We start from the raw sequence: 24,570 nt of genomic DNA, 5'->3' as shown, positions 1-24,570 counted from the left end.
TGACTCGTGGTACATGAATACCATGGATATGCTGGCAGTTGTGGACAGATCATTTTATATTAATATTCAGTGTGAATAAAAGGGAAAGTGTTAGTATGGCAAAAAGACGTGTGAGACTGGGTGAGAGACAAATGGAATCATTTATCTGCATGTAACAGGAGATTTTAGTCGTATGATAAAATGTGTATTTAGTTCAGAATTACCGGAGGTAGTGAAGTTTTCTGCTGTCGGATGAATAGATAATACTCCAAGGGAGAAGTTTGTCAGTGCTGTTAGATGTCAGAAACAGACTGCAGGCAATTTGTATGTCTGCTCATTTTTCTTTCACATCACAAATGTTATAAATGGCTGCCAAAGTGACGGTTAGAGGTAAGTGCCATCATGGCTTCAATATCAACCATAACAGGTCATGGTTTTGAAAAGGAACGTTTATCTGAGACAGAACAGACAAAAACATGCGATCAGGATAGGAAGGCGAGAAAAGTGGTGAGAAAAAGAAAGATAGAAAGAGCAGAGTGATTTGTCAAACTGGTAATGGTCCTGTAACTCTCTATAATCACCACCTGGTGAGCTCTGAGTAGGTTGTCATGACCACAATGAGCGATGGGCTGGGTGGCAACAACAGTTTGATTATTTTCTGGTGACAAGTTACAGACCACTGTGGGAGCTCTACACCTGTGCTTCCCAAAGAGTGGGTCACAGCTGGACCCTAAGGCGACTATAGAGACACTGTCTCTGGTGAATTGACGGGTCAAGAAAACTCTAAAGGCTTTATGTGGGAAAACTTCTACTGTTCTAAATACGCCCTCCACAGGCTACAGCTTGCTGGACAGGAGAGCACTTCTCCACCGCTCATCAGGGCCGTTGTTTGTCAGAGGTCTAGAGGAAAATATAGTGGACCTGCCGACAGCAGGACCTGCTGATCTGAGTGCACAAAGCCTTCTCCTGTTTCAGGGAATTAAAAAACAGTGGGTCCATCCAACCTACGTTTTGCTGTGACAACCTGCTGTTGCGTCAAGTGACACCTCTCTTTGTGGTAAACACAAAACAGGACTGAACAGGTCGCTAGGGTCACTGGAGCGGGATATATTAGTGACTGTTAATTAGTGGTCAACTGATCAGCATAGGCATCTTATCGCTTCCTGTTGTACCCAGCTTTCAACAGTGGCTGATATTGAGCTTCAGGTTGTGGTCGATAACATTGGAGATGACCAATCAAACAACAGGGTTTAGCCACAGGAAATCTTGAGATTTACATCGATGTCACGATCGTGTGGAGGAGAGACGGACCAAAACGCAGCATGAGGAAAATAAGCCATCTTCTTTTAATTAAACGAACGAAGATGAACATGAAACGAAAACACTATTACAAACAAACAAAACAACAAATGATCGTGAAGCTAAATAACGCAAGTGCCCAGACAWGCAACAAACGTTAAACAAGACAACTACCCACAAAAGCCTACTGCCTATGGCTACCTTAAATATGGCTCCCAATCAGAGACAAATGAATGACAGCTGTCTCTGATTGAGACCCAATCTAGGCAGCCATAGACATAACTAGACAACCTAACAATACTCTATCCCATACACATACAACACCCATAGACTAACCAAAACACACACAACATACAATGCCCACCCCAACTCACGCCCTGACCAACTAAACATAATCAAAATAACATAAAAATAGGTCAGGAACGTGACAATCGATGCAGAACAGCAAAGATCTAGCTGTCACTAAGCTTCTGTATTGTATCTCATGTGATGTTGAGCACACCAATGTTTCCGGCTCATCTCAGTCTAACTAATGCGAACATGGGTCATGACCCTTGCCCTTAGCCCTGTGTAGTTTAATCTCTGATTTGTACAGTATGTTCTCTCTGATCCTAATCATTGTTTGCAATCAACCTCTTATTGTCCTGTGGCCATCTCTAGCTCAATGGTTGTTTCATAGCCCTCCTGTCACTCCAGATGTTTCAACATGCCTCAGTTACTTTAATCGTGATCAAATCCTCATATTGTCCATCAGCTAATCCCCATGTTACACACTCGGCCCGCCAACTAAGGACAGATGGCCCACACTGGGTGTTGTTTAAATATGTTTACTGGGTGGCAATCTCAAATCTCATAGATATCCTAGTCCCCACTTAGTTCACTAGAGAAATCCTGGCAATAGACACTACTGCCAGCCCTGGTATACCGTACGTGTGTCAAAACCATAACAAGACAAGAGAGCTGTACTTTATGTATGAAATAAGAAAAAAGAACAGTCTTTAAGTACTTGTCATGTCAGCGGTGTGAGATATCTTTATCAGTAGGAAGAGTGTGAGTGCTGTGAGCCTCCTGGTGTTGTGTGTTCCTGGCCCACTCAGACACATGCCCACCACACGTAGATCAGGATCACAGCCACATTACTTCTTCCATTAGAGGGAGCCTCACAATCTGTCTGTTTTTCCACTGCCCTGAGGAAAGCCTCACTGACAGTCTACTGAGGGTTCCCACTGCAAACACAGCCAAACAGTAACTCAGAGAAAACGAGAGGTGCCTCCTCCATACCAAGATACAGCACAAAGAGAGGGAGAAGGAGAGAGAGAGGGGGGGGGGTAGAAGGTGGTGAGAAATAATGAGAGGGGAGAGGGAGAAAGAAAGAAAGAAAGAGGGAAAGAAAGAGGGAAAGAGAAAGAAAGCAAGAGAAAGACACTATTTAACCACTCACCAGTCAAAACATATAGAAAACATCCTCAAAGCTTATAGAAAACCAGAGCATGTGGGCTGAAATAGCTTCTTAATAAACCATGAGTCATATGTAACATGTCTCCTGCCATGACTATCTGTATTTTTTCATGATGATGTCATTTGTTGTCTTAGGAGCACATGAATTCATCCCTGTCTTATCCCTGTGTCAGAGTCTTTCATTTGTGACCCCAGACCCTCAGTATAAGTGGGCACCGTGGTCAGCTAAGTGCTCGGGGCCATCAATCTACACACTTGCTGACCCCACTCCACAACCTTGACCTGTTCCATTGTAAGAGTACTGCAGTTCTTCATTGGTAGAAGGTGATATAGGAGCATAATATCACACCACATAACATACACATAAAGAAGCCTCTGGAATCGTGACCCACGCCGATGAGCTAAACTTGTACAGTGCCTTCAGAAAGTATTCACACCCCATGATTTGTTCCACATTTTTCTGTGTTACAAAGTGGGATTAAAATGGATTTAATTAAAAAAAACTTGTCAACAATCTACTCAAAATACTCTGTTATGTCAAAGTGGGGAACAATTGTAGACAATTGTAGAAAACATAGGAAAAATAATACACTAATATACTGTATCTTGATTACATAAGTATTCAACCCGATGAGTCAATACATGTTAGAATCATCTTTGGCAGCGATTACAGCTGTGAGTCTTTCTGGGTAAGTCTCTAAGAGCTTTCCACACCTGGATTGTGCAAAATTTGCCCATTTTTATTTTCAAAACCATTTTCAGGTTTGCCATAGATTTTCAAGCAGGTTTAAGTCAAACCTGTAACTTGGACACTCATAAATATTTACTGTCTTCTTTGGCCTTGTGTTCTAGGTTATTGTCCTCCTGAAAGGTGAATTCATCTCCCAGTGTCTGGTGGAAAGCAGAATGAACCAGGTTTTCCTCTAGGATTTTGTCTGTGCTTAGCTCTATTGCTTTTTCCCCCTGAAAGCTCCAAAGTTCTTAACGGTTACAAGCATACCCATAACATGATGCAGCCACCACTATGATTGAAAATATGGAGAGTGGTACTCGGTAATGTGTTGTATTACTTTAGTGCCTTGTTGCATAAAGGATTCATGTTTTGTCATTTTTATTCTGTACAGGCTTCCTTTTTTTCACTCTGTCGATTAGGTTAGTATTGTGGAGTAACTACAATGCTGTTGATCCATCCATTTCTCCTATTACAACCATTAAACTCTGTATCTGATTTTAAGTCACCATTTGGCCTCATGGTGAAATTCCTGAGCAGTTTTCTTCCTCTCGAGCAACTGAGTTATAAAGACAGCTGTATCTTTGTACTGAATGGCTGTATTCATACACCATCCAAAGTGTAATTAATAACTTCACCATGCTCAAGGGGTATACTTCTATTTTGACCCTTCTTTGCGAGGCATTGGAAAACCTCCCTTGTCTTTGGTTGAATCTGTGTTTGAAATTCACTGCTCGACTGAGGGACCTTACAGATAATTGCATGTGTGGGGTACAGAGATGAGGTAGTGATTCAAAAATCATGTTAAACACTATTATTGCACACAGAGTAAGTCCATGCAATTTATTATGTGACTTGTTAAGCAAATTTTTACTCCTGAACTTATTTAGGCTTTCCATAACAAAAGGGTTGAATACTTATTGACTCAAGACCTTTCAGMTTTTCATGTTCCAATTCATTTGTACAAATTTTGGGGAAAAAATTCCACTTTGATATTATGGAGTATTGTGTATAGGCCAGAGACAAAAAAATCTACATTTCAACCATTTTAAATTCAGCCTGTAACACAACAAATTGTGTATACTTTCTGGAGGCACTGTAATTCTTCCTCTGGCTGTAAACCATTCTAAAATTCCTTCCCCACATAGCAACCCATGTGTAAGTAAAAGTTGTGACACCCATTAGAGAATGTCCACCCTGCTCCAGTAGATGCTCCAGATGCTTGCAGAAGAGAGAGTATTTCCTGCCAGATGTCCTGGGAGAAAGGCCGGTGTTAAACAGCTGTTCTAGTGGAGGCCAGTGACACGCAGGGAGMCATTTCCCCTCTTGTACCCGCCCACCCACAAGGGACCATGCTTATGCATTCACACACAGTCAGACACACTCTGTCTCTCCTACCTGTCTAAACCAGCTAATGTGCTTTAGCACAGCTGAGAGGCAGAGGCATAAGCTCAGAGTTACACCCACCCACCTACACCCACCTACACCTACACACACACACACCTGTTTCCCGGTGACAGCGCCACCTTCACAGCTTCAGAGGACACAGCCCACTGCTTGGGAGCCCAGCCATCCATCTCTCTGTCTCACACTCTACACGCCATTTATCAGGACAGGCCCAGAGGTGGGAGGGGAAGGTTGGGGAGGGGGGTAACATTTGCTGTCATCTCCCCATGATTGCATATTCACAGTCAGCTCTTCAATGTGACAAAGGAGAGAGGAGGTTTGAAGAGAGGAGAGAGGAGGTTTGAGGAGAGGAGAGAGAGAGGAGGTTTGAGGAGAGGAGAGAGGAGGTGTGAAGAGAGGAGAGAGGAGGTGTGAAGAGAGGAGAGAGGAGGTTTGAAGAGAGGAGAGAGGAGGTTTGAGGAGAGGAAACTGTCTCGCTGTACTGTTTGTTTGGCATCCAAGCCTCTCTCTCTCTTACTACTCCATCTCTCCTCTCTATGTGTCCTTCCTCTCTCTATGCCTCTCTTTGTCTCTTTACCGCTCCACTCCACTCCCCACCTGCCTCATATAAGGCTGTTTGTTAGTTGTTCTGGGACGGTGATAAAGGAGTAGGTGAGGAGGGGAGACAAGTTTGGGGGAGTTTGAGGGTAGACTTGCAAACACCTGGGTCACTCCCAACATGGAACTTTCCGACCAGTCTGTTCCACATTGGTGTAGGTGTTTTTGTCTACACTGTTCTCTACCCCATACTATTCTCACGTCGGCCTGAGGAAGACTCAGTGTTTACTGGCAGTGGCTGGGTAATTCCATCCATCCTTTCCATTACGTTGTCATTAATAGAAACAAAATCAAGTGACACTAATCCTCCAACCGTGGCCTGTACGACCTAGTAATAAGCGGGGAGTGAAGGAGGTCAAGCATACAGTACATAGATCATAGCACCGCTACACATAACAGGATCAGAAATACCCTATGTGTGCCAATTTCATCCAGACTAAATAGCGTGAGATGATGTGTGTGTTTGTGTGTGTGTGTGTGAGAGAGAGAGAGATAAATAGAGAGAGAGAGAGAAAGTTCCCTCTACAGACAAGATCAGGTGGTGAACWGGGCGAGCAGAGCCATGATTAAGTGCAGTGGAACTGAATCCATACTCTGTGGCCCAGGAGAGAGGGATATAAAACTTCCCATCCTATAGCAGGCTTTATAGAGCAATACAATCCTATTACATTTATCCTTCTCTGTCCTCTCTGCTCCAGGTGGCAGACATGTTTCTTGTATCCTCTTTTCCATCCCTCCCCCTCTCTCACGTCTTCCCCTGGCCCTGGGCTGGCCTCAGCTCCCATCAGACTGGTGGTAAAACTAGATGTGAAGCCCAGGGTGGTGCAGACAGTACATGATAGCACAGATCTCCATACAAACCCCACAGCAGAGCTCCTACACTACCTGCTCTGGTGGGGAGTGGAGTGGAGCAGCCCTCAGCAAGTTCTCTCTCCCTCTTTCTCTCTCCCTCTTCCTCCCTCTTTTCATTCTTCAACCCCCATGAAGCTTGATGAAGCTGATTGAACTGCTACCTCTTTGCGCACCCCACTAAGCATCCACTCACACATACCCTGTTCAGGACAGGAGGATCGCTCTGCTCGCACTTCAGGACATATTAAATATTCACAATGCCTCCAAGGAGACGAGGGAGGGGCCGCAAGCGCTTTGGTCTAATTACTGAAACAGGAATATATATGGGCAGGGTGGGGAGGATTGCATGTGTGTGTCTGTGTGCTACTGAATTTATAGACATGTACTGTGTGTGTGGTATGCACACAAGTGTACAGGAGTGAATGTGTCTACATCTCACTTGAATTAATGTTTGTCCTGTCTTGTATGTGAATATCTGCCAGATGTAGCAGTAGTGAACGGCAGTGGATCCGCGGGCTCCTTTACCTCATCATTTACTCCTAATGACGGGCAGTGAGGTCATGGGGACCATCTCGTCCCGTTTCCTGTTTGCGTAAGACTCAGACACCAGAGACACATCCAGCCCTGCTGGTCCTTCATCCCTTCCCTGCCTTGCCGCCTTACAGACACATACAACCCTGTTGGTCCTTCACCCCTTCTCTGCCTTGACGCCTTACAGACACATCCAACCCTGCTGGTCCTTCACCCCTTCTCTGCCTTACCACCTTACAGACGCATCCAACCCTGCTTGGTCCCTTCAACCCCTTCTCTGCTTACAACCTTACAGACACATCCAACCCTGCTGGTCCTTCACCCCTTCTCTGCCCTTGCCGCCTTACAGACACAACCAACCCTGCTGGTCCTTCGCCACTGCCCTGCCTTGCCGCTTACAGACACATCCAACCCTGCTGGTCCTGTCGCCCCTTCCTGCCTTGCCACCTTACAGACACATCCAACCCTGCTGTTCCTTCACCCCTGCCCTGCCGCCTTACAGACACATCCAACCCTGCCGGTCCTTCACCCCTTCTCTGCCTTGCCGCCTTAACAGACACAATCCAACCCTGCTGGTCCTCCGCCCCTTTCTCTTGCTGCCGCTTACAGACACAACCACCCTGCTGGTCCTTTCCCCCTTGCCCTGCCTTGCGCCTTACAGACACATCCAACCCCTGCTGGTGCCTTCACCCTTCCCTGCCTTACCGCCTTACAGACACATCCAACCCTGCTGGTCCTTCACCCCTGCCTGCCTTACCGCCTTACAGACACATCCACCCGCTGGTCCTCACCCCTTCCCTGCCTTACCGGCCTTACAGACACATCCAACCCTGCTGGTCCTTCACCCCTTCCCTGCCTTACCGCCTTACAGACACATCCAACCCTGCTGGTCCTTCACCCCTTCCCTGCCTTACCGCCTTACAGACACATCAACCCTGCTGGTCCTTCACCCTTCCCTGCCTGGCACCTTACAGACACATCCAAGCCCCTGCTGTTCCTTCAGCCACTGCACTGCCCCCTTACAGACACATCCAACCCTGTGGTCCTTCACCCTGCCCTGCTTACCGCCTTCAGACACATCCAACCCTGCTGGTCCTTCACCCCTTCTCTGCCTTGCACCTTACAGACACATCCAACCCTGCTGGTCCTTCACCCCTGCCCTGCCTTACCGCCTTACAGACACATCCAACCCTGCTTGTTCCTTCACCACTGCACTGCCCTGGCCTCCTTAGACACATCCAACCCTGCTGTTCTTACACGCTGCCCTGCCTGGCCACCTTACAGCACACACACTATGATTCAGTACCCTCGAGAATACCTCCCACTCCCACTTACCACAAATCAACCTACTCTCTCACATCACTGATCCGGCCTCTGCCTGGCTCCCACACCCACACGAATCACCAATCCTCTGGACCCTGATGCCATCTCCACACACACACACCTCACACTTCCTCCTCCAGGAAACTCACACATTTCTGCCAACTGCCTGATTCCCTGCTTCAGTCAGTCACTCTAGTCTAACCCATCCACCTCTGTAGAGTGTTGTCTTTGCTATGAGTGGCCTGGGTATACTTCTCTTCTGAGTGAATCCATGTCACTGTGATCTCTTCTCTGCCTGGCTGGCTGGGACTGGCACTGCGCCCAGACTGGAGTGGGAAGTGTAATATGGGAGAGAGATTGGGGGGGGGGGGGGGGGGGGGTTGTTCAGCTTCGGCTGCTCTTCTATAGTTAGCACACACACACACCTGGAGTCAGTTTCAAGGCTGCCGTTCGTATTTAGTACGAGTCATTAGGCACGCTGCAGCACTGTCTGCTCGTCAGGCCACATTAGCCATGATCTGATCAGTGTGAGTTCCCCTCAAAGGCCCGTTTTAGAACCAGGGCTCAGGAGCCAAGAGCTCCGTGTTCCCTGGTACGCTACTTTACTCACCCACTCTAGCCAGAGAAATGTGCATGCAGTTCCCATTCACACCACACTGTGCTGCTTGGATTGTAGTTGATATACACTGAACTAAAATATAAATGCAAAATGTAACGTGTTGGTCCCATGTTTCATGAGCTGAAATAAAAGATCCCAGAAAGTTTCCATACGCACAAAATTATTTATCTCAATTTTTGTGCACAAATTTGCTTACATCCATGTTAGCGAGCCATTCTCCTTTGCTAAGATAATACATCTACCTGACAAGTGTGGCATATCAAGAAGGTTGATTAAACAGCAGGATAATTACACAGGTGYACCTTGTGCTGGGGACAATAAAAGGCCACTTTAAAATGTTCAGTTATGTCACACAACACAATGCCACATACATCTCAAGTTGAGGGAGTGTGCAATTGGCATGCTGACTGCAGCAATGTCCACCAGAGCTGTCGCCAGAGAATTTAATGTTAATTTCTCTACCATAAGCCGCATCCAACGTCATTTTAGAGAATTTGGCAGTATGCCCAACCGGCCTCACAACCGCAGACCACGTGTAACCACGCCAGCCCAGGACCTCCACATCCGGCTTCTTCACCAGAAGGATCGTCTGAGACCAGCCACCCGGATAGCTGATGAAACTGTGGGTTTGCACAACTGAAGAATTTCTGCACAAACTGTCAGAAACCATCTCAGGGAAGCTCATCTGCTCGTCATCCTCACTAGGGTCTTGACCTGACTGCAGTTCGGGGTCGTAACCAACTTGAGTGGGCAAATACTCACCTTCGATGGCCACTAGCACGCTGGAGAAGTATGCTCTTCACGGATGAATCCCGGTTTCAACTGTACCGGGCAGTTGGCAGACCACCTGTATGGAGTTGTGTGAGAAAACGGTATGCTGATGTCAACGTTGTGAACAAAGTGCCCCATGGTGGCGGTGGGGTTATGGTATGGGCAGACATAAGCTACCAACAACAAACACAATTGCATACTATCAATGTAAATTTTAAGATGCCGTGATGCCGTGACGAAATCATGAGGCCCATTGTCGTGCTATTTATCCACCGCCATCCCCTCATGTTTCAGCATGATAATGCGTGGCCCCATGTCGCAAGGATCTGTACACAATTCCTGGAAGCTGAAAATGTCCCAGTTCTTCCATGGCCTGCATACTCACCAGACACGGTCACCAGTGGTGGAAAAAGTACCCAATAGTCATACTTTAGTAAAAGTAAATGACTCAAGTAAAAGTCACCCAGTAAAATCTAAAAGTCTAAAAGTATTTGGTTTTAAATATACTTAAGTATCAAAAGGCAAGGTAAAAGTATAAATAATTTCAAATTCCAAATATTAAGCAAACCACACGGCACCATTTCATTTTTTTATTTACGGATATCCAGAGGCACGCTCTAACACTCAGACATCATTTACTAACAAAACACGTGTTTAGTGAGTCCGCCAGATCAGCTGCTGTAGGGATGACCAGGGATGTTCTCATGAAAAGTGTGTGAATTTTCCTGTCCTGCTAAGCATTCAAAATGCAAAGAGTACTTTTGGGTGTCAGGGATGTATGGAGTAAAAAGTACATACTTTTTTAAAGAATGTAGTGAAGTAAAAGTAAAAGTTGTCAAAAATATCAATACAGTGCCTTCGGAAAGTATTCAGACCACTTGACTTTTTCTACACTTTGTTACGTTACAGCCTTATTCTAAAATTGATTGAATTGTTTTTATTCTAATCAATCTACACACAATACCCCATAATGACAGAGCAAAAACAGGTATTTTGAAATGTTTGCTAATTTATTTAAAAAAAACTGAAATATCACATTTACATAAGTATTCAGACCATTTACTCAGTACTTTGTTGAAGCAGCTTTGGCAACAATTACAGCATCAAGTCTTCTTGGGTATKATGCTACAAGCTTCGCACACCTGTATTTGGGGAGTTTCTCCCATTCTTCTCTGCAGATCCTTTCAAGCTCTGTCAGGTTGGATGGGAAGCGTCGCTGCACAGCTATTTTTAAGTCAAGGTGTCTTAATACTTTCAGTACAGATACCCAAAAAAACGACTTAAGTAGTACTTTCAAGTATTTTTACTTAAGTACTTTACATCAGTACATGTCATCCATTGAGCATGTTTGGGATGCTCTGGATCGACGTGTACGATCAGAGTGTTCCAGTTCCCGCCAATATCCAGCAACTTCACACAGCCATTGAAGAGGACAACATTCCACAGGCTACAATCAACAGCCTGGTCAACTCTATGCGAAGGAGATGTATGGGGTCAATCTCACGCCATGTGTATTGAATTCAAAATAAAATAAATCGTGAACATGAATTACCTGTTGCACAACGTTCGGCGCAGGTGTTGGTAACTGGTTCGCCATACACCTGCGCCGAACGTTGTGAAACAGGTCATTCATATGTTTACCTAAGTAGTTAGATGGTTTGTCATTAAATGTATTAGATAGACATGCTTCTAATATCCATACATCATTGACATGTGACTGACAATTTTGAAGTACGTTAGCTAAAACCCTAAAACAAGGTGACGTCAGAACGTCTACTTAAGTAGGCAATAGAAAAAAGCCTGTCTATCATGTTCATTGATGGGTTAAGACGAACCGCCACTCGAAAACTAACAGACCAATAGAGACTCATTGTCTACGCCTCCCTCTAAACCCCGCCCTTCATGGAAAAAATAATGCCTAAACGCGCAATCGAAAAGACTGGCAGTGAAAGCAAAGAAACAGACATTGAAAGCAAAGATACGAGTAGCGTAACCAAAAGGTAGTACATGCAGGCAAGAGCGTATGCAACATGTATTCAATACAATTGGTTGCTGGGAAAGTTTAACAGAAAATGATTTTTGCATTCGTTTTCAAACATTTTCTTTAATCATTTGTCATAGAGTATTGCTCCCGCTTTAAAATTATTTGCTTACAAGTTTTTGGGTTTTGCTTTTGATGTATTATTTTTGTTTACAATTCTATACATTTTCCTTTCAATTGTTTGGTTTTTGATTTTGACATCCGTTATTTCACCCATTCTCGAAAATATAATGTTTACATTCTCAACTTTATTTTTCATGTTCTCGATTTATTTTATTTTGAATTCAATACATATGGCGTGAAATTGACCCCATAGAGATGTGTCGCGCTGCATGAGGAGGTCATACCAGATACTGAATGGTTTTCTGATCCACGCCCCTACCTTTTTTTTAAGGTATCTGTGACCAACAGATGCATATCTGTATTCCCATTCATGTGAAATCCATAGATTAGGGCCTAATACATTTATTTCAATTGACTGATTTCCTTACATGAACTGTAACTCAGTAAAATCTTTCCAATTGTTGCATGTTGCGTTTATATTTTTGTACAGTGTAATTGACCTGGATTCTCAGTGCGTGGAGCTGGCTCTATGGCTTTACATGGTCCACGATCTAACACTTAAGCTCACCCCATCCCGGCGTTGTAACCCAACACTGAGTGTGAGAGTGTGAGAGATGAACATCTACATGTCGATTAGACACAGAGAGCAGGTTAGATGAATCTTTCAGTAGGGCAAGCGGATATCTCTGCCTTATTTAATGCTATAGCATAATACCTTTAAAGGTGTGATAATGTTCACGTGATATAGTGTGTTATGTCTTGAAGTGTGTGGAATGTTGTGGAACGTCATTTGTGTTTGGTCCACAGGCAGAGTTACAGTATTGCATGTCTGGATGTCAGGCGTAAKGTACACTTAGTCATGCATGAGGTACAGTATACCTAACGACCACATCAGCCAATGTGTGTCAGTTTAAGTGTGTCAGTGAAATACTCAAGATCCATAAACACTACACAGTATCCTTATAAACACATTCGGAAATATAAGGAGACATACAATGACAATATTCAATGGTCAGATAGACTTCGTCCTTGCCAATAGGTAAAGTGCAGTATACACTTGAAGTGGTGTGAACTTGAGTCAGTAACGGTGATTGGTTGAGAGAATCGTTAATGGGAGCAAATCCCCTTTGGATCGAATGTGTTTGTAGATTTTTATACATCACTTTGGTCCCTCAGGATCCTGACAAGACGAAGGACATGTTAGGTGTGGCTCTGATTGAGTTTGAACTRTCTGGCCTTTAATTCACTCTCTTTTAGCTGGGGCATTGAGCTGATGCTGGAACACTATAGCCCAGACTGCCTCTACCTCTTTGTCTCTTTCTTTCTCTCTTTCTGTCTCGCTCAGCCTCTCCCTAAAGGCCAGGGTGGGTTTGCAGGCACCTCACCTGCCAGGATTAATTAAAGCTAATGAATGCTGAGCGGTGCCAGGGAGTAATCCTGCATTCCACTGACCTGGGACAGGGATAGGGACACAACCTCCACTGTGACCTTGTGTCGGAATGACACACACACTAGCTGGGAGAGGACTAATAGGTATGCCACACCCAGCATACATGGCCCTGATCTGAATGCGCTCTGTTAATCCACAACACCTCATCCAGATCCTGATGTACTTAGCATGTAGTACTCATCATCCTGTACCCTGTAACTTCCACACAGGTTCAAATGCTCTTATCATGCAGGGGAGTCACAGGCTGTGCTATGAATCTAGGTCTCTAGTAGTCTGCTAGTAGTACAGACTCACTTTGCAAGGTGCTTTGTAGAAGAACTAGGACAATAAGTCTGAGGGAGTCAGTCTGAAGGAGAGAGGCAGATGGGAGGGACTGAGAGGATAGGCGGAAAGAAGGAGAGGAACAAAGTCACACATTTGACAGGGATATGACACCACAATTTACAGCTGCACAGCAAATTTGAAATAAAAAACGTAACACCCACAATGTTAAATGTAATAATTTCTTAGTGTGTACTGTATATGTGACCATCAGAAATAGTGTTAAACTAACACTTTTCAACGTGTTGATGAACTAACACACTAAGAATGTTTGGTCCCTAAAACCATGGGCAACTTCCGACTTAAATTAACACTTTATTAGAGCTGATGCTGTTACACTTTCTCAGTGTTAGGGAATTAACACCTGTGGTGTTACAGTAACTTGCTTTGGGGTGTTGTTTTAACACTGTAGGGCAGGGATGGGAAACTTTGATGGGGTGGAGGCCACAAAAAAATATATCTATATGGTTTGCATACCCACTTTCAAAGCCTCCACATTGCAAGCAGAGAGAAAATATTTTTGCATGACTCAATAGGCACGCTGCAGTCCTGTTTAGAGTTAATTTTGTGCAATTCTACACATTTTGCAATGGTGTGCAGAGAAAATGTTACAATTTTAAAGCAGGTTTGCTGCATTCTATACATCTTGCCATGGGGCAGAGAGCAAATGTTACAGTTTTAAAGCACATTTCATGATTTCTACACATTTTGCCATGGGGCGGAGAGTAGATTTTGCAATTTTATAACACGTTTTATGCAGTCCTACTCATTTTGCCATGGGGCGGAGAGAAATGTTTGCAGTTTTTAATATGAGTGAGACTGACTGAAAAAATCATTTGGGGGGGGGGGGGGGGGCAGTTATTTGTTTAGATAGCTGGCTGCTAACCTAAATTAGCAAAATAAATCTAAAAATTGTTAGCTGACATGGACTAATTCACTGACTATTGGTGACTGACATAACAAGAGGAAAACTGCTGATGCACAACCAAATTTAGAAATTGCATCTTGTGTATACTACTATTCTAACTCGCAACAGTAAGTTGAGACCCCAGCTGAGTTCCAAAATAATAATGGGGGGGTGGAATTGATCCAAGGGCCTTCAAAGGCACCCTGGGAAATATTTATTTATTTTTACTATCTTCTACATTGTAGAATAATAGTGAAAACATAAAAACGATGAAATAACACATATGGAATCATGTAGTAACCAAAATATATTTTATGTTTTAGATTCTTCAAATAGCCACCCTTTGCCTTGATGAAAGCTTTGCACACTCGTGGCATTCTCTCAACCAGCTTCATGAGGTAGTCACCTGGAATGCATTTCAATTAAAGGTGTGCCTTGTTAAAAGTTAATTTGTTGAATTTCTTTCCTTCTTAATGCATTTGAGCCAATCAGTTGTGTTGTGACAAGGTAGGGGGGTATACAGAAGATTGCCCTATTTGGTAAAAGACCAAGTCCATATTAGGTCAAAGGTTTTAGAACACCTTCTCATTCAAGGGTTTTTAGTTAGTTTTACTATTTTCTACATTGTAGAATAATAGTGAAGACATCAAAACTATGAAATAACACATATGGGATCATGTAGTAACCAAAAAAGTGTTAAACAAATCAAAATATATTTTGTATTTGCCTTGATAACAAAATGTATTTCCTTTCTTAATGTGTTTTAGCCAATCAGTTGTGTTGTGATAGTGTAGGGGGGTATACAGAAGATAGCCCTATTTGGTAAAAGACCAAATAGGGCTTTTGATTCAAATAACGCTTCATTGTGCACTTTTTCAATTTCAATCCCACCGKTTTTTTTTTGTAATTGTAAAAAATAAAAAAAGTAACCTTTATTTAACTAGGCAAGTCAGTTAAGAACAAATTGTTATTTACAATGACGGCCTACACCAGCCAAACCCAAACAACACTGGGTCAATTGTGCGCCACCTTATAGGACTCCCAATCACGGCCGGTTGTAATACAGCCTGGAATCAAACCAGGGTGTCTGTAGTGACGCCTCTAGCACTGAGATGCAGGGCCTTAGACCGCTGCGCCACTAACCCCACTAGCATCAACACTCAATGATGGTAGGTAGCCTAGAGGTTAAGTAACCAAAAGGTTGCTGGTTGAAATCCCTGAGCCGACTAGGTGAAAAATTGGTCGATGTGCTCTTGAGCAAGGCACTTAAACCTAATTGTTCCTGTAGATCACTCTGGATAACACCAAGAGTTTAACACCCGAAAATTTGCTCTGATAGGGAACGCTGGTAATACACACACACCATCTGTGGATCAATGTGCACCCTCATCTCATGTGTGTTCTGTCAATCACAAGCCACATAAAAGACGAGAAGAGTCCGTTTTTAAGCTAAGACTCCTGTACAAAGGCGGGAGGCAGGGGTGCTCCAGTACAGTAAGTGGCTAGCTAGGATACCGGTAAACAGTGACCGTAGCCCCGCCTTTCGGGCATTGCTTTCCTGCAGTTCTGATAATGACAGTGAGGCCAGGTGCTCAGCAGGCGGGAGCAAAGGACACTGTCTGCTAGTGAGCACTGCGGTACACATCAGGTGGGAGGCGGGGACGATACCGGTGTCTAGGTCACCAGTAGACAGTGGCATTTGCCATCGAAAAACTCAGATAATACCAATATTTTTATCGCATGTCAGGGGAAATCCAGAACATCAAAAGTGTCACACAAGCATGAGGATGACATGCTCAAGGGGGGGCATTCATGCATGAACAAATGGGGTGCTCGAGGGAGGAGGGGGGGGTCAGACTTGAATGCTCAACCAGGCAATCTAAATCATATTTATATTTATATCGTATATTTTTTTCTCTTAAAAAGCTGGTAGTTCTGATATGACAGTAGCCTTTTCATAATGTTCAGGAGGAATCAGTCAGAGAGCTAAATGGGTCATGAATTAATCATATTCTTCAGGTGTCAGCCTCACAAAATGACTGTTATTCAGACAAAAAAGCGTTGAAATGCTTTGGCATTAATGTTCTACATGTCAATGCACTGACGTTTGACTGATGCCTGTTGTCTTGGTTGTGTTTCAACAGGTCCTGGCCATCATCTCCATCCTCTTTATCGTGCTGTCAACCATTGCCTTGTCTCTGAACACCCTCCCGGAGCTGCAGGACATAGACGAGTTTGGCCAGGTGACAGACAACCCTCAGCTAGCTCACGTGGAAGCGGTGTGCATCGCCTGGTTCACCATGGAGTACCTGCTCCGCTTCATCTCCTCGCCCAGCAAGTGGAAGTTCTTCAAGGGTCCACTAAACATAATAGACCTGCTGGCCATCCTACCCTACTACGTCACCATTTTCCTGACTGAATCCAATAAGAGCGTTTTACAGTTCCAGAACGTCCGGAGGGTGGTGCAGATCTTCAGGATCATGCGTATCCTCCGTATTCTGAAGCTGGCCAGGCATTCCACAGGGCTTCAATCTCTGGGCTTCACCCTGAGGAGGAGCTACAATGAGCTGGGCCTGCTCATCCTATTCCTGGCCATGGGCATTATGATTTTCTCCAGCCTTGTCTTCTTCGCTGAGAAGGACGAGGAGGACACCAAGTTCAAAAGCATCCCGGCCTCCTTCTGGTGGGCTACCATTACTATGACTACGGTGGGGTATGGGGACATCTACCCAAAGACTTTACTGGGTAAGATTATTGGGGGTCTATGCTGCATAGCTGGAGTGTTGGTGATAGCCTTGCCCATCCCCATCATCGTCAACAACTTCTCAGAGTTCTACAAGGAGCAGAAGAGGCAGGAGAAGGCCATCAAACGGCGGGAGGCCCTGGAGAGGGCCAAGAGGAACGGCAGCATCATCTCCATGAACATGAAGGAGGCGTTTGCACGCAGTGTCGAGCTCATAGACGTAGTGGTAGAAAATAATGGAGAGAACATGGGGAAGGTGCAGGACAACCACCTGTCTCTTAGCCACAGGAAAGAGACTCCCAAGAGGACCACCTCAGAGATGGGCTCCACTCAGTCATTAGAGCCCAGCTCACCAGACAAAGCCCATCCCGCCAGCCCTCAGCAACTCAACACTCAGAAACTGGAGGAGATGTACAACAAGATGGCCAAGACCCAGTCTCAGCCTAACCTTAACAGTAAGGACAAGGGGCATTTGTCTAAAGCGCCCAAGAAGAGAGACGAGATAGAGATGGGTATCATCCCCACAGAGCCTGCCCCAACCACAGACATGAGGAGCATGTCCAGTATTGACAGCTTCATGAGTTGTGCTGCTGACTTCACCGAAAGTGCCCGCTTCTCCCACAGCCCCAGCACCATTGTTCCAGGGAGGGTTAGCACCAACCCCGTGCTCGAGACCACCCTGGAGCACGAGGCCATGGTGTCCTCCCACAGCGCCACCAAGGTCCCTGGAGGACGAGGCTCCAAGCACGGCCTGTTCTCTGACAGCCCCCGGGGCCTACGCTTCAGCAACCCGCTAAAGAACCGCTCCCTCAAGGTCAACTTCAAAGGCGGGGACGCAGACCCTTCCTCCTCCTCCTTAGCACAGGGGCCAGGGTGCGGGGCCCTCTCAGATAGCTCTGCCCTCTCTGCCCACTCCCTCATGAGTCCTGAGGTGTCTGTCTACACCACTGCCAGCAGCAAGACTCCACCCCCTGAGACCCTGATCCCGACAGTCTTCACATTCCATGACGCGTCTATCAGTAAGTTCATTGATGCTGACACGGACGAGGAGGAACACCTCCATGATAGCTCGGGTACAAACGCCTCCCAGAGGCTTCTGGGAAAAGCCAGCCCCAAGCTCAGCTCCTACAGCAGTCACCACCGCGTGGCCAACCACCTGGAGGGCTCCCAGAGAATGCTGGGTAACAGTGTGTTCCCCTTGGAAGCCAGGTCAGGTGGGGGACAGGGGAATCATGTGCTCTCCCGGGGAGAGAGGAGTCGTTCAAACACCCATAATGAGAGCAAGTGAGGTAGGGGGAGGGAATAGATAGTACAGAGAGGACCCAAACAGGAGGACATTGTGCAAATACCAGAGAGAAATAAAATAAAACATGAGCTCTAACCCATAAAAGGGACTGCATTCCTACTTACATGAATAAAAGGAACTAAAACACCTGCAGCGACTGGGTTTTTTGTTTTGTAACAAAGGCCCAATAAGTAGAACGTATGGGACACAGGAAGGAGCTCACTCGTCCTTCCATTTCCTGCTACTTGAGGGCAAAGACTGCCAGCAAAATGACCCAGGGCACTGGGAGATGCTACAGTACTGCTGGATTGAGAAAGAGAGAGAATTTAAAGGGGTGCATTGCTGTGTCCAAGGGGGATATGCATAACTCTGCAAATCTGGTCACACACTGTAGATTTAAGCATTACTGAATCAGCATTGTGCTAAAATAAATTTTGTTGATTTCCTTGTGTTTTCTTCCTCAAAACTGGCCTTAGTTATATGTGACTATGTGTATGCATAGCGTGTACGTGTGTTTGTATGTCTGTAGGTGTATGTGTATGCAGGATGATAGGCAGATAAACATACACACACAGTTATGCAGTATTTTATGTGTATTGTTTTCCTTTTTTTATAATATAAATAGTATATTTTCTTTGGTCTGTTATTTTGTGACGCTATCTGAGAGGTGAACTTTCATCCTTGTTAATCAACAGTTTGGTTAAGCCATTGGAGAGGAAACGGCCACTTTGATATCCTGTCTGTTTCCTCATTCCCATCACACCTCTGCTTCCCACCTCCCGCCTCCCGGGTAGCACTAACCGCATTAACCGAATATTTTCAATTCTGTACAGGGTATTCTTTGTTGTTTTGTTTGTTTACTTATTTTTTTGTTTTTTATTGKGGGATTTATCCAGACAGGTTAGGGTCTCCTTTATATTTTAATACTCTCTCAGATGTGTTGTTGTGGTTGATTCTCATACTTCATATCCAATCACCATTGATACTGGGGAGGGGATAAAAGCATCCATTTAGGCTGGATTGAAAGTACTGAAAACACTCAGATTTTCCATTTTAAAGTTCCACATTAGTACAATGGATAATCCTGTAAGAGCATATAACTCAACAAGAACATGAAAAAAGAACAGGCTCATTGTGCAAAAAGTAATATTTTTTAAATATTTTTTTAGAATGGCATATTAGAAGAATGAATTATGCTAAACTCATAGTTTTGCATTTCAAATACATTGTTTTATTTTAGAGAGAATATTACAAGATAATGAATTTGTATTTTTTGCTAGTAGTTGGGGTAAATGTTTGTCCTTCTATCCTTCGTACAATGTGAATAACTTTGTATAACACTCTGTTAAATCCAGGGCATCTTTAATCATATCATGGACTCACACAATGTTATTAATTAATTATAACAACAATAGTTTCAAAACAGCAGAATGTCCGAAATATTTCATGAAGCCAGGGCAAATTCAAACACAGCAGAGATGAAGGGAGAAGGGAGGAGTGGAATGTTGGAAGGGGGAGATGGTAAGATGGCACACAGGAAGAAAGGACAGGAAGAAAGAATAGGGAACAGCACTTTATTTTACAGAGGGAATCATGATCTCATTGGATGACTTCCACACTATGTATGGTAGAGCTGGGGACCAGCTGCCAGAATTCACAACAAGCATCATATGGCTACATACACAGACACTGACAAACACAGAGCCACTCACATGCTCATACACATGCAGTCAACACATGCTCACAGGCACGTTTTATGTGGGTTCAATCTAAACTTAACCTATCCCAGTACATCTCATAGGTAGTATCTGATACAGACCACATTTCCAGCTCAATATATCCACTACCCTCATACACTTTACAATGTTAAAGATACGATTTTAATTTAGCCTTTAATACACCCGGCTAAACACTCAATATAGAGTGAGAAAAAAGTGTATTGTTGACTTCCATTGTCCTATTTTTCTATTGTCAGACTACATGCAAAGAGATAGGTATTTCTGTGCCTCTGCCAGTAACAAACTTGCTTCCCTCCCCCATCTCCACTCTGGAAAGTCTGTCACTGTAGCCTCAGTTTAATAGAGCTCACATGACAATTCAATAAAGTGTAATGCAAATAAACACAGAGAACTGGTTCGCCATGCTGTCAGGGTGTGATATTAAAGCACACAAACACACAGACACGCAATACACACAACACACACACACACACACACACACTGGTAGCACACAGAGACACACACAGCAATAGTGTGCTGCCCCATAGACTTAAATAAATACACTCATTATTTTGAATAACCAAAGCCAAACACAATCACACATGAGGGCATGGCCTACTAGAGAAATATACTATCAACAATTCAAAGAGAGCCCTGGGGGGAGGAGGGGGGGTGGTAGGCTGGTGTGACCAACCATGTAGTTAGTTACAGTCAGATGATGAGAGAACAGTGGGGCAGAGAGCTGTGTGTCTACTGTTCCTCCTGATGTCTGTAACTATTCCTGTGGACCTCAGGCCCTAGTCCAGCCCCACTCTATATCCATAGCCAGTCCACTATTAGATGATTTTATCCCTAACAATGGAATATTGGGCCATTTAGTCTGTATTGGAATTAATTGAATAAGCATTACAGAGCATTGTAGGACACTTGACCTCTGAACCCACACCCGGTAGAGAGACCATTACCCCCTGACTTACCAGAGCAGCATTACTTCCTATAAGATACATATTAAATATAGATCACTTTATCATCTATGTTCATGCTTTCCTTTTCAAAGGGAAGATGGCTATTAAATCAGTAGGACTACTGTACTGAGTCAAGGAATAATGCCTGTCTGTTTGGTGACTGAGGGATATTTTGAGTGTGTTCCATTCTCCTGTTTAACACGAAACACAAGAGTGTCTGTGATAATTGTTGTGTATTTCCTACTGAAAGGGTTGCACTCTTGAGCATGTTTGTGTATAATGACAATGTGCAAATGATGGTTGGTTTGAGGCAGGTTTTTGGATTTGAATCCATTTCTCTGGTCCCATAAATACCAGTCTGGGCAGGGCAGTGGAAAGATCAGGCCACCAACAAAGTGGTACCTTTGGCAGTTCAAGTCATAGAGGTCTTTGAAAGTAAATTTTTTAAAGAGTAAAGTGTCAGGGAAAGGTGGAATTGGCATTTACAAGAAAACAACAGGCCAGGTAAAGTTGTGAGAGGGTTCCGTTGTGGGAACTGCACATCCATGGATAAGTTGCATTTTAGATACAAGAGGGTAGGCCTACATTGTTCTCTTATTGCAAGGTGTATTATTATTCTCATAAAATGATATTATTATATACCTGCTTTATCTGTCTCAGAATACTTTGTCAACTGTCCCGTTCTCTATAGCTGAAAGTCCTCAAATTACTCGGTGGAATCTAACCTTGAAGTCGGGTTCAGTTCTGAAGCCCCCACAATTCACGTTCAAAACATTCTGTAATTGCTTCAGTGAGTGGGCCCCTAAGTAACTACTGATTATGTGCATAACATCAAGGCCCAATACAAACTTAAGTCCAATACAAACGGAATTTAGACAAATGATTCATTCAAAAATGTAGTTGGATCTTTCCTAGTAGTCTTAGTAGTCTTCTAGGTCTAGGATATTGATGTATAACAATCAATACATTGTAACAAAGTTGGAGATGGGGAAATGGGAGGATATATGTATAGATCATACGAAAGTCAGGGTCTCCTTCCACATAAAATACTACAGCAGAGCTCATTCACACATGGTAAAGTCAAATTTAACAATCAATTAATCAAATGTATTTATAAAGCCCTTTATTTATTTATTTGTCACAAAGTGCTATACAGAAACCCAGCCTAAAACCCCAAACAGCAAGCAATACAGATGTAGAAGCACGGTGGTTAGGAAAAACTCCCTAGAAAGGCAGGAACCTAGGAAGAAACCAAGAGAGGAACCAAGCTCTGAGGGGTGGCCAGTCCTCTTCTGTGCCGGATGGAGATTATAAGAGTACATGGCCATTTAAGGCCAGATTGTTCTTCAAGATGTTCAAACATTCATAGATGACCAGCAAGGTCAAATAATACAGATTTCAAACCACGCATAATGGTGATCAGGATTCCTGTTTCTCTTTTACACTCTGGTGTTGGATGAACTTCTATGATTTTAATGTGGCTTTTATTTGTTTCGTTTTTTTTGTTATAAATAAATGCGCTCTATTGGACCCTGAGCTATCTCTTTGAAACGGGCCTCCTACTTGGCCAAACCAAACACACTGTCTCCAGACAGACTCATTAATAACATTCTTACTACATGGTTGTAAATATGATGTCCCAAAAAGCACAATTTATTATTTATTTGATTCATCATTTTATTTTATCATCACCAACTACCAAACAAACAGATGCAGCCAACTGCTAATGCTCCACAAACTGAACAGAATTATCCCCCTTTTACAGAGAATTGATCCTCCCCCTCCTCTCTCTCACGCAGCCCTCTATGCTGTCCTTTTTAAGTTTCATGCTTTGTTTGTACCAGTTTACTTTCTAGGCTCTTGTCTCTGTGGTGTTCTGTTGTTTGAGGCGTGTAGCGCTACCAAGTTGTGACACAGAATCTGTACATTTCTTGTACATAGCAAAAACAAAATGTCTATGATCTTTTTGAAACAATGTTCTCCCTTTACTGACTGAAAACTAAATACAAGTCCAGAATTAAATATCAGTCTCTGTCTGTTCTTGTAGGTATGTATTTATAAATACATCAACGCATTTCAAACAGTGTCCAGTTCCACTAAAAATGTGAGGAACTGAATGATGTTTGCGTTAGATCTAAAATGTACACAGTATCTGCTATCTAATAGCGCCCTCCAGTGTCCGAGATCTACATTGTCATAGCATACACTCAACGAGTGAAATATTTCTGTCTCTCGGTTGGTCTCTCTCTCGGTATCGCTCTCTCGATCGGTCGGTCTAATCAATAATTCAAAGAGGGAATTCCAGACCTCATTATTTTTTCATCAAAATTTTATGAAGCAAAGCCCTGCCCTGGAATCACTGCATTCCAGCCATGCCACTAACTACGTTTCCATATATAGTTTTTATGCAGTAAAGTCATACCATATTAAAAAAAATCACGACAGCTGTGATGGAAACAGGAAGTTTTGGTACAATTTTACAAATGCCGACAGATAATTTGTTCGTTCGACATGGTATGATCTTTTTGTGTGGGTAAACTTAATTACACCTTTATGCGCAAATATTGATATAATAACCATCATGTCGAAGTAAACTTGGAGTCACACGATGATATGGTGTGTGGAGCTCCCACTAAGAATCGGGAAAACATGCAGTTTATTATGCTATATATTAAATACATTATGATGAACTTCACAGGTTGGCGAAAGTGCACGGTATGAACTTGATGCTCCTTTCCAATAAATGTCGAGGGTCTTATTCTGGTGACATGATGATCGATGCTTGACTGCCGTTTGACAAATACAAATATTGTCACTCTTATCCAAGGGTGAAAGTAGATTTAATTTGATCTCCTTTGTGTGCACGCGCGTGGTATAAAAAAAAATGCAGCTGAGCGGCCCTGTACGTTCTGCCGCCGTAGGCGAGACAAAACATTGCCACCCCCATTCTATCCCCGGGTAACTATAATAGTGTACAGCAGCCGTCAGCAATAGATTTAGCCTTAGGCCATTTTTTTCTCAGCTAATAGTAGGCGGAACARAACATAATAGCAGGCCAATTCATATGCCTATGCTCCAAATTAAACAGAATTTTAACACATCTGGTTAATAGGCTATACAATGCCAATAACATATCCTACTATTTTCAATCTGATTACAGTGATAAAATCCCCAATGTCTATATWAAAAAAATGTGAAAACAGTGCAAAACTTACTTTCAAAGATGTTTTTGAAATTTGTAATTTCACCCTTGAGACGTTACTTGCTGTCCATTTGCCATATCGTTTCTGACGGTAGAGCGCACGCGCCATCTATAGGATTTTTGGTTTATTGCACGTCCATTAGGCATATGCCATTTGCAATACGTTTTGGCCGTCCAAATCGGTGGTATTTGCTTTTGTGTATATGGTTTGTCCAATGGCAATAAGTTGCCATTCATTTTTGCCCATAAAGCATATGGTTTCCCATACCATCGCACGGAAAAACAACAAATAAAGCTTGACTTGCACTG

The 24,570-nt window shown here is 43.6% G+C and overlaps 1 protein-coding gene across 1 annotated transcript in view; it reads left to right on the top strand.

The window, feature by feature from the left end:
- The window catches only part of LOC111969069 (potassium voltage-gated channel subfamily B member 1-like), a 71,897-nt gene extending 53,056 nt beyond the window's left edge, over positions 1–18,841 (top strand). Inside the window, exon 2 of the mRNA XM_023995047.1 lies at positions 16,493–18,841. Within this exon, the coding sequence (XP_023850815.1) occupies positions 16,493–18,379 (1,887 nt within the window). The 3' untranslated portion in view covers positions 18,380–18,841. The remainder of the gene's footprint in view (positions 1–16,492) is intronic.
- Positions 18,842–24,570: the final 5,729 nt, after the last annotated feature.

The sequence above is a fragment of the Salvelinus sp. IW2-2015 genome, linkage group LG1 (genome assembly GCF_002910315.2).
Source record: "Salvelinus sp. IW2-2015 linkage group LG1, ASM291031v2, whole genome shotgun sequence".
Lineage (NCBI taxonomy): Eukaryota > Metazoa > Chordata > Actinopteri > Salmoniformes > Salmonidae > Salvelinus > Salvelinus sp. IW2-2015.
The sequence above is the reverse complement of the archived record's forward strand: the minus strand, read 5'-3'. Positions and strand labels throughout refer to the sequence as shown.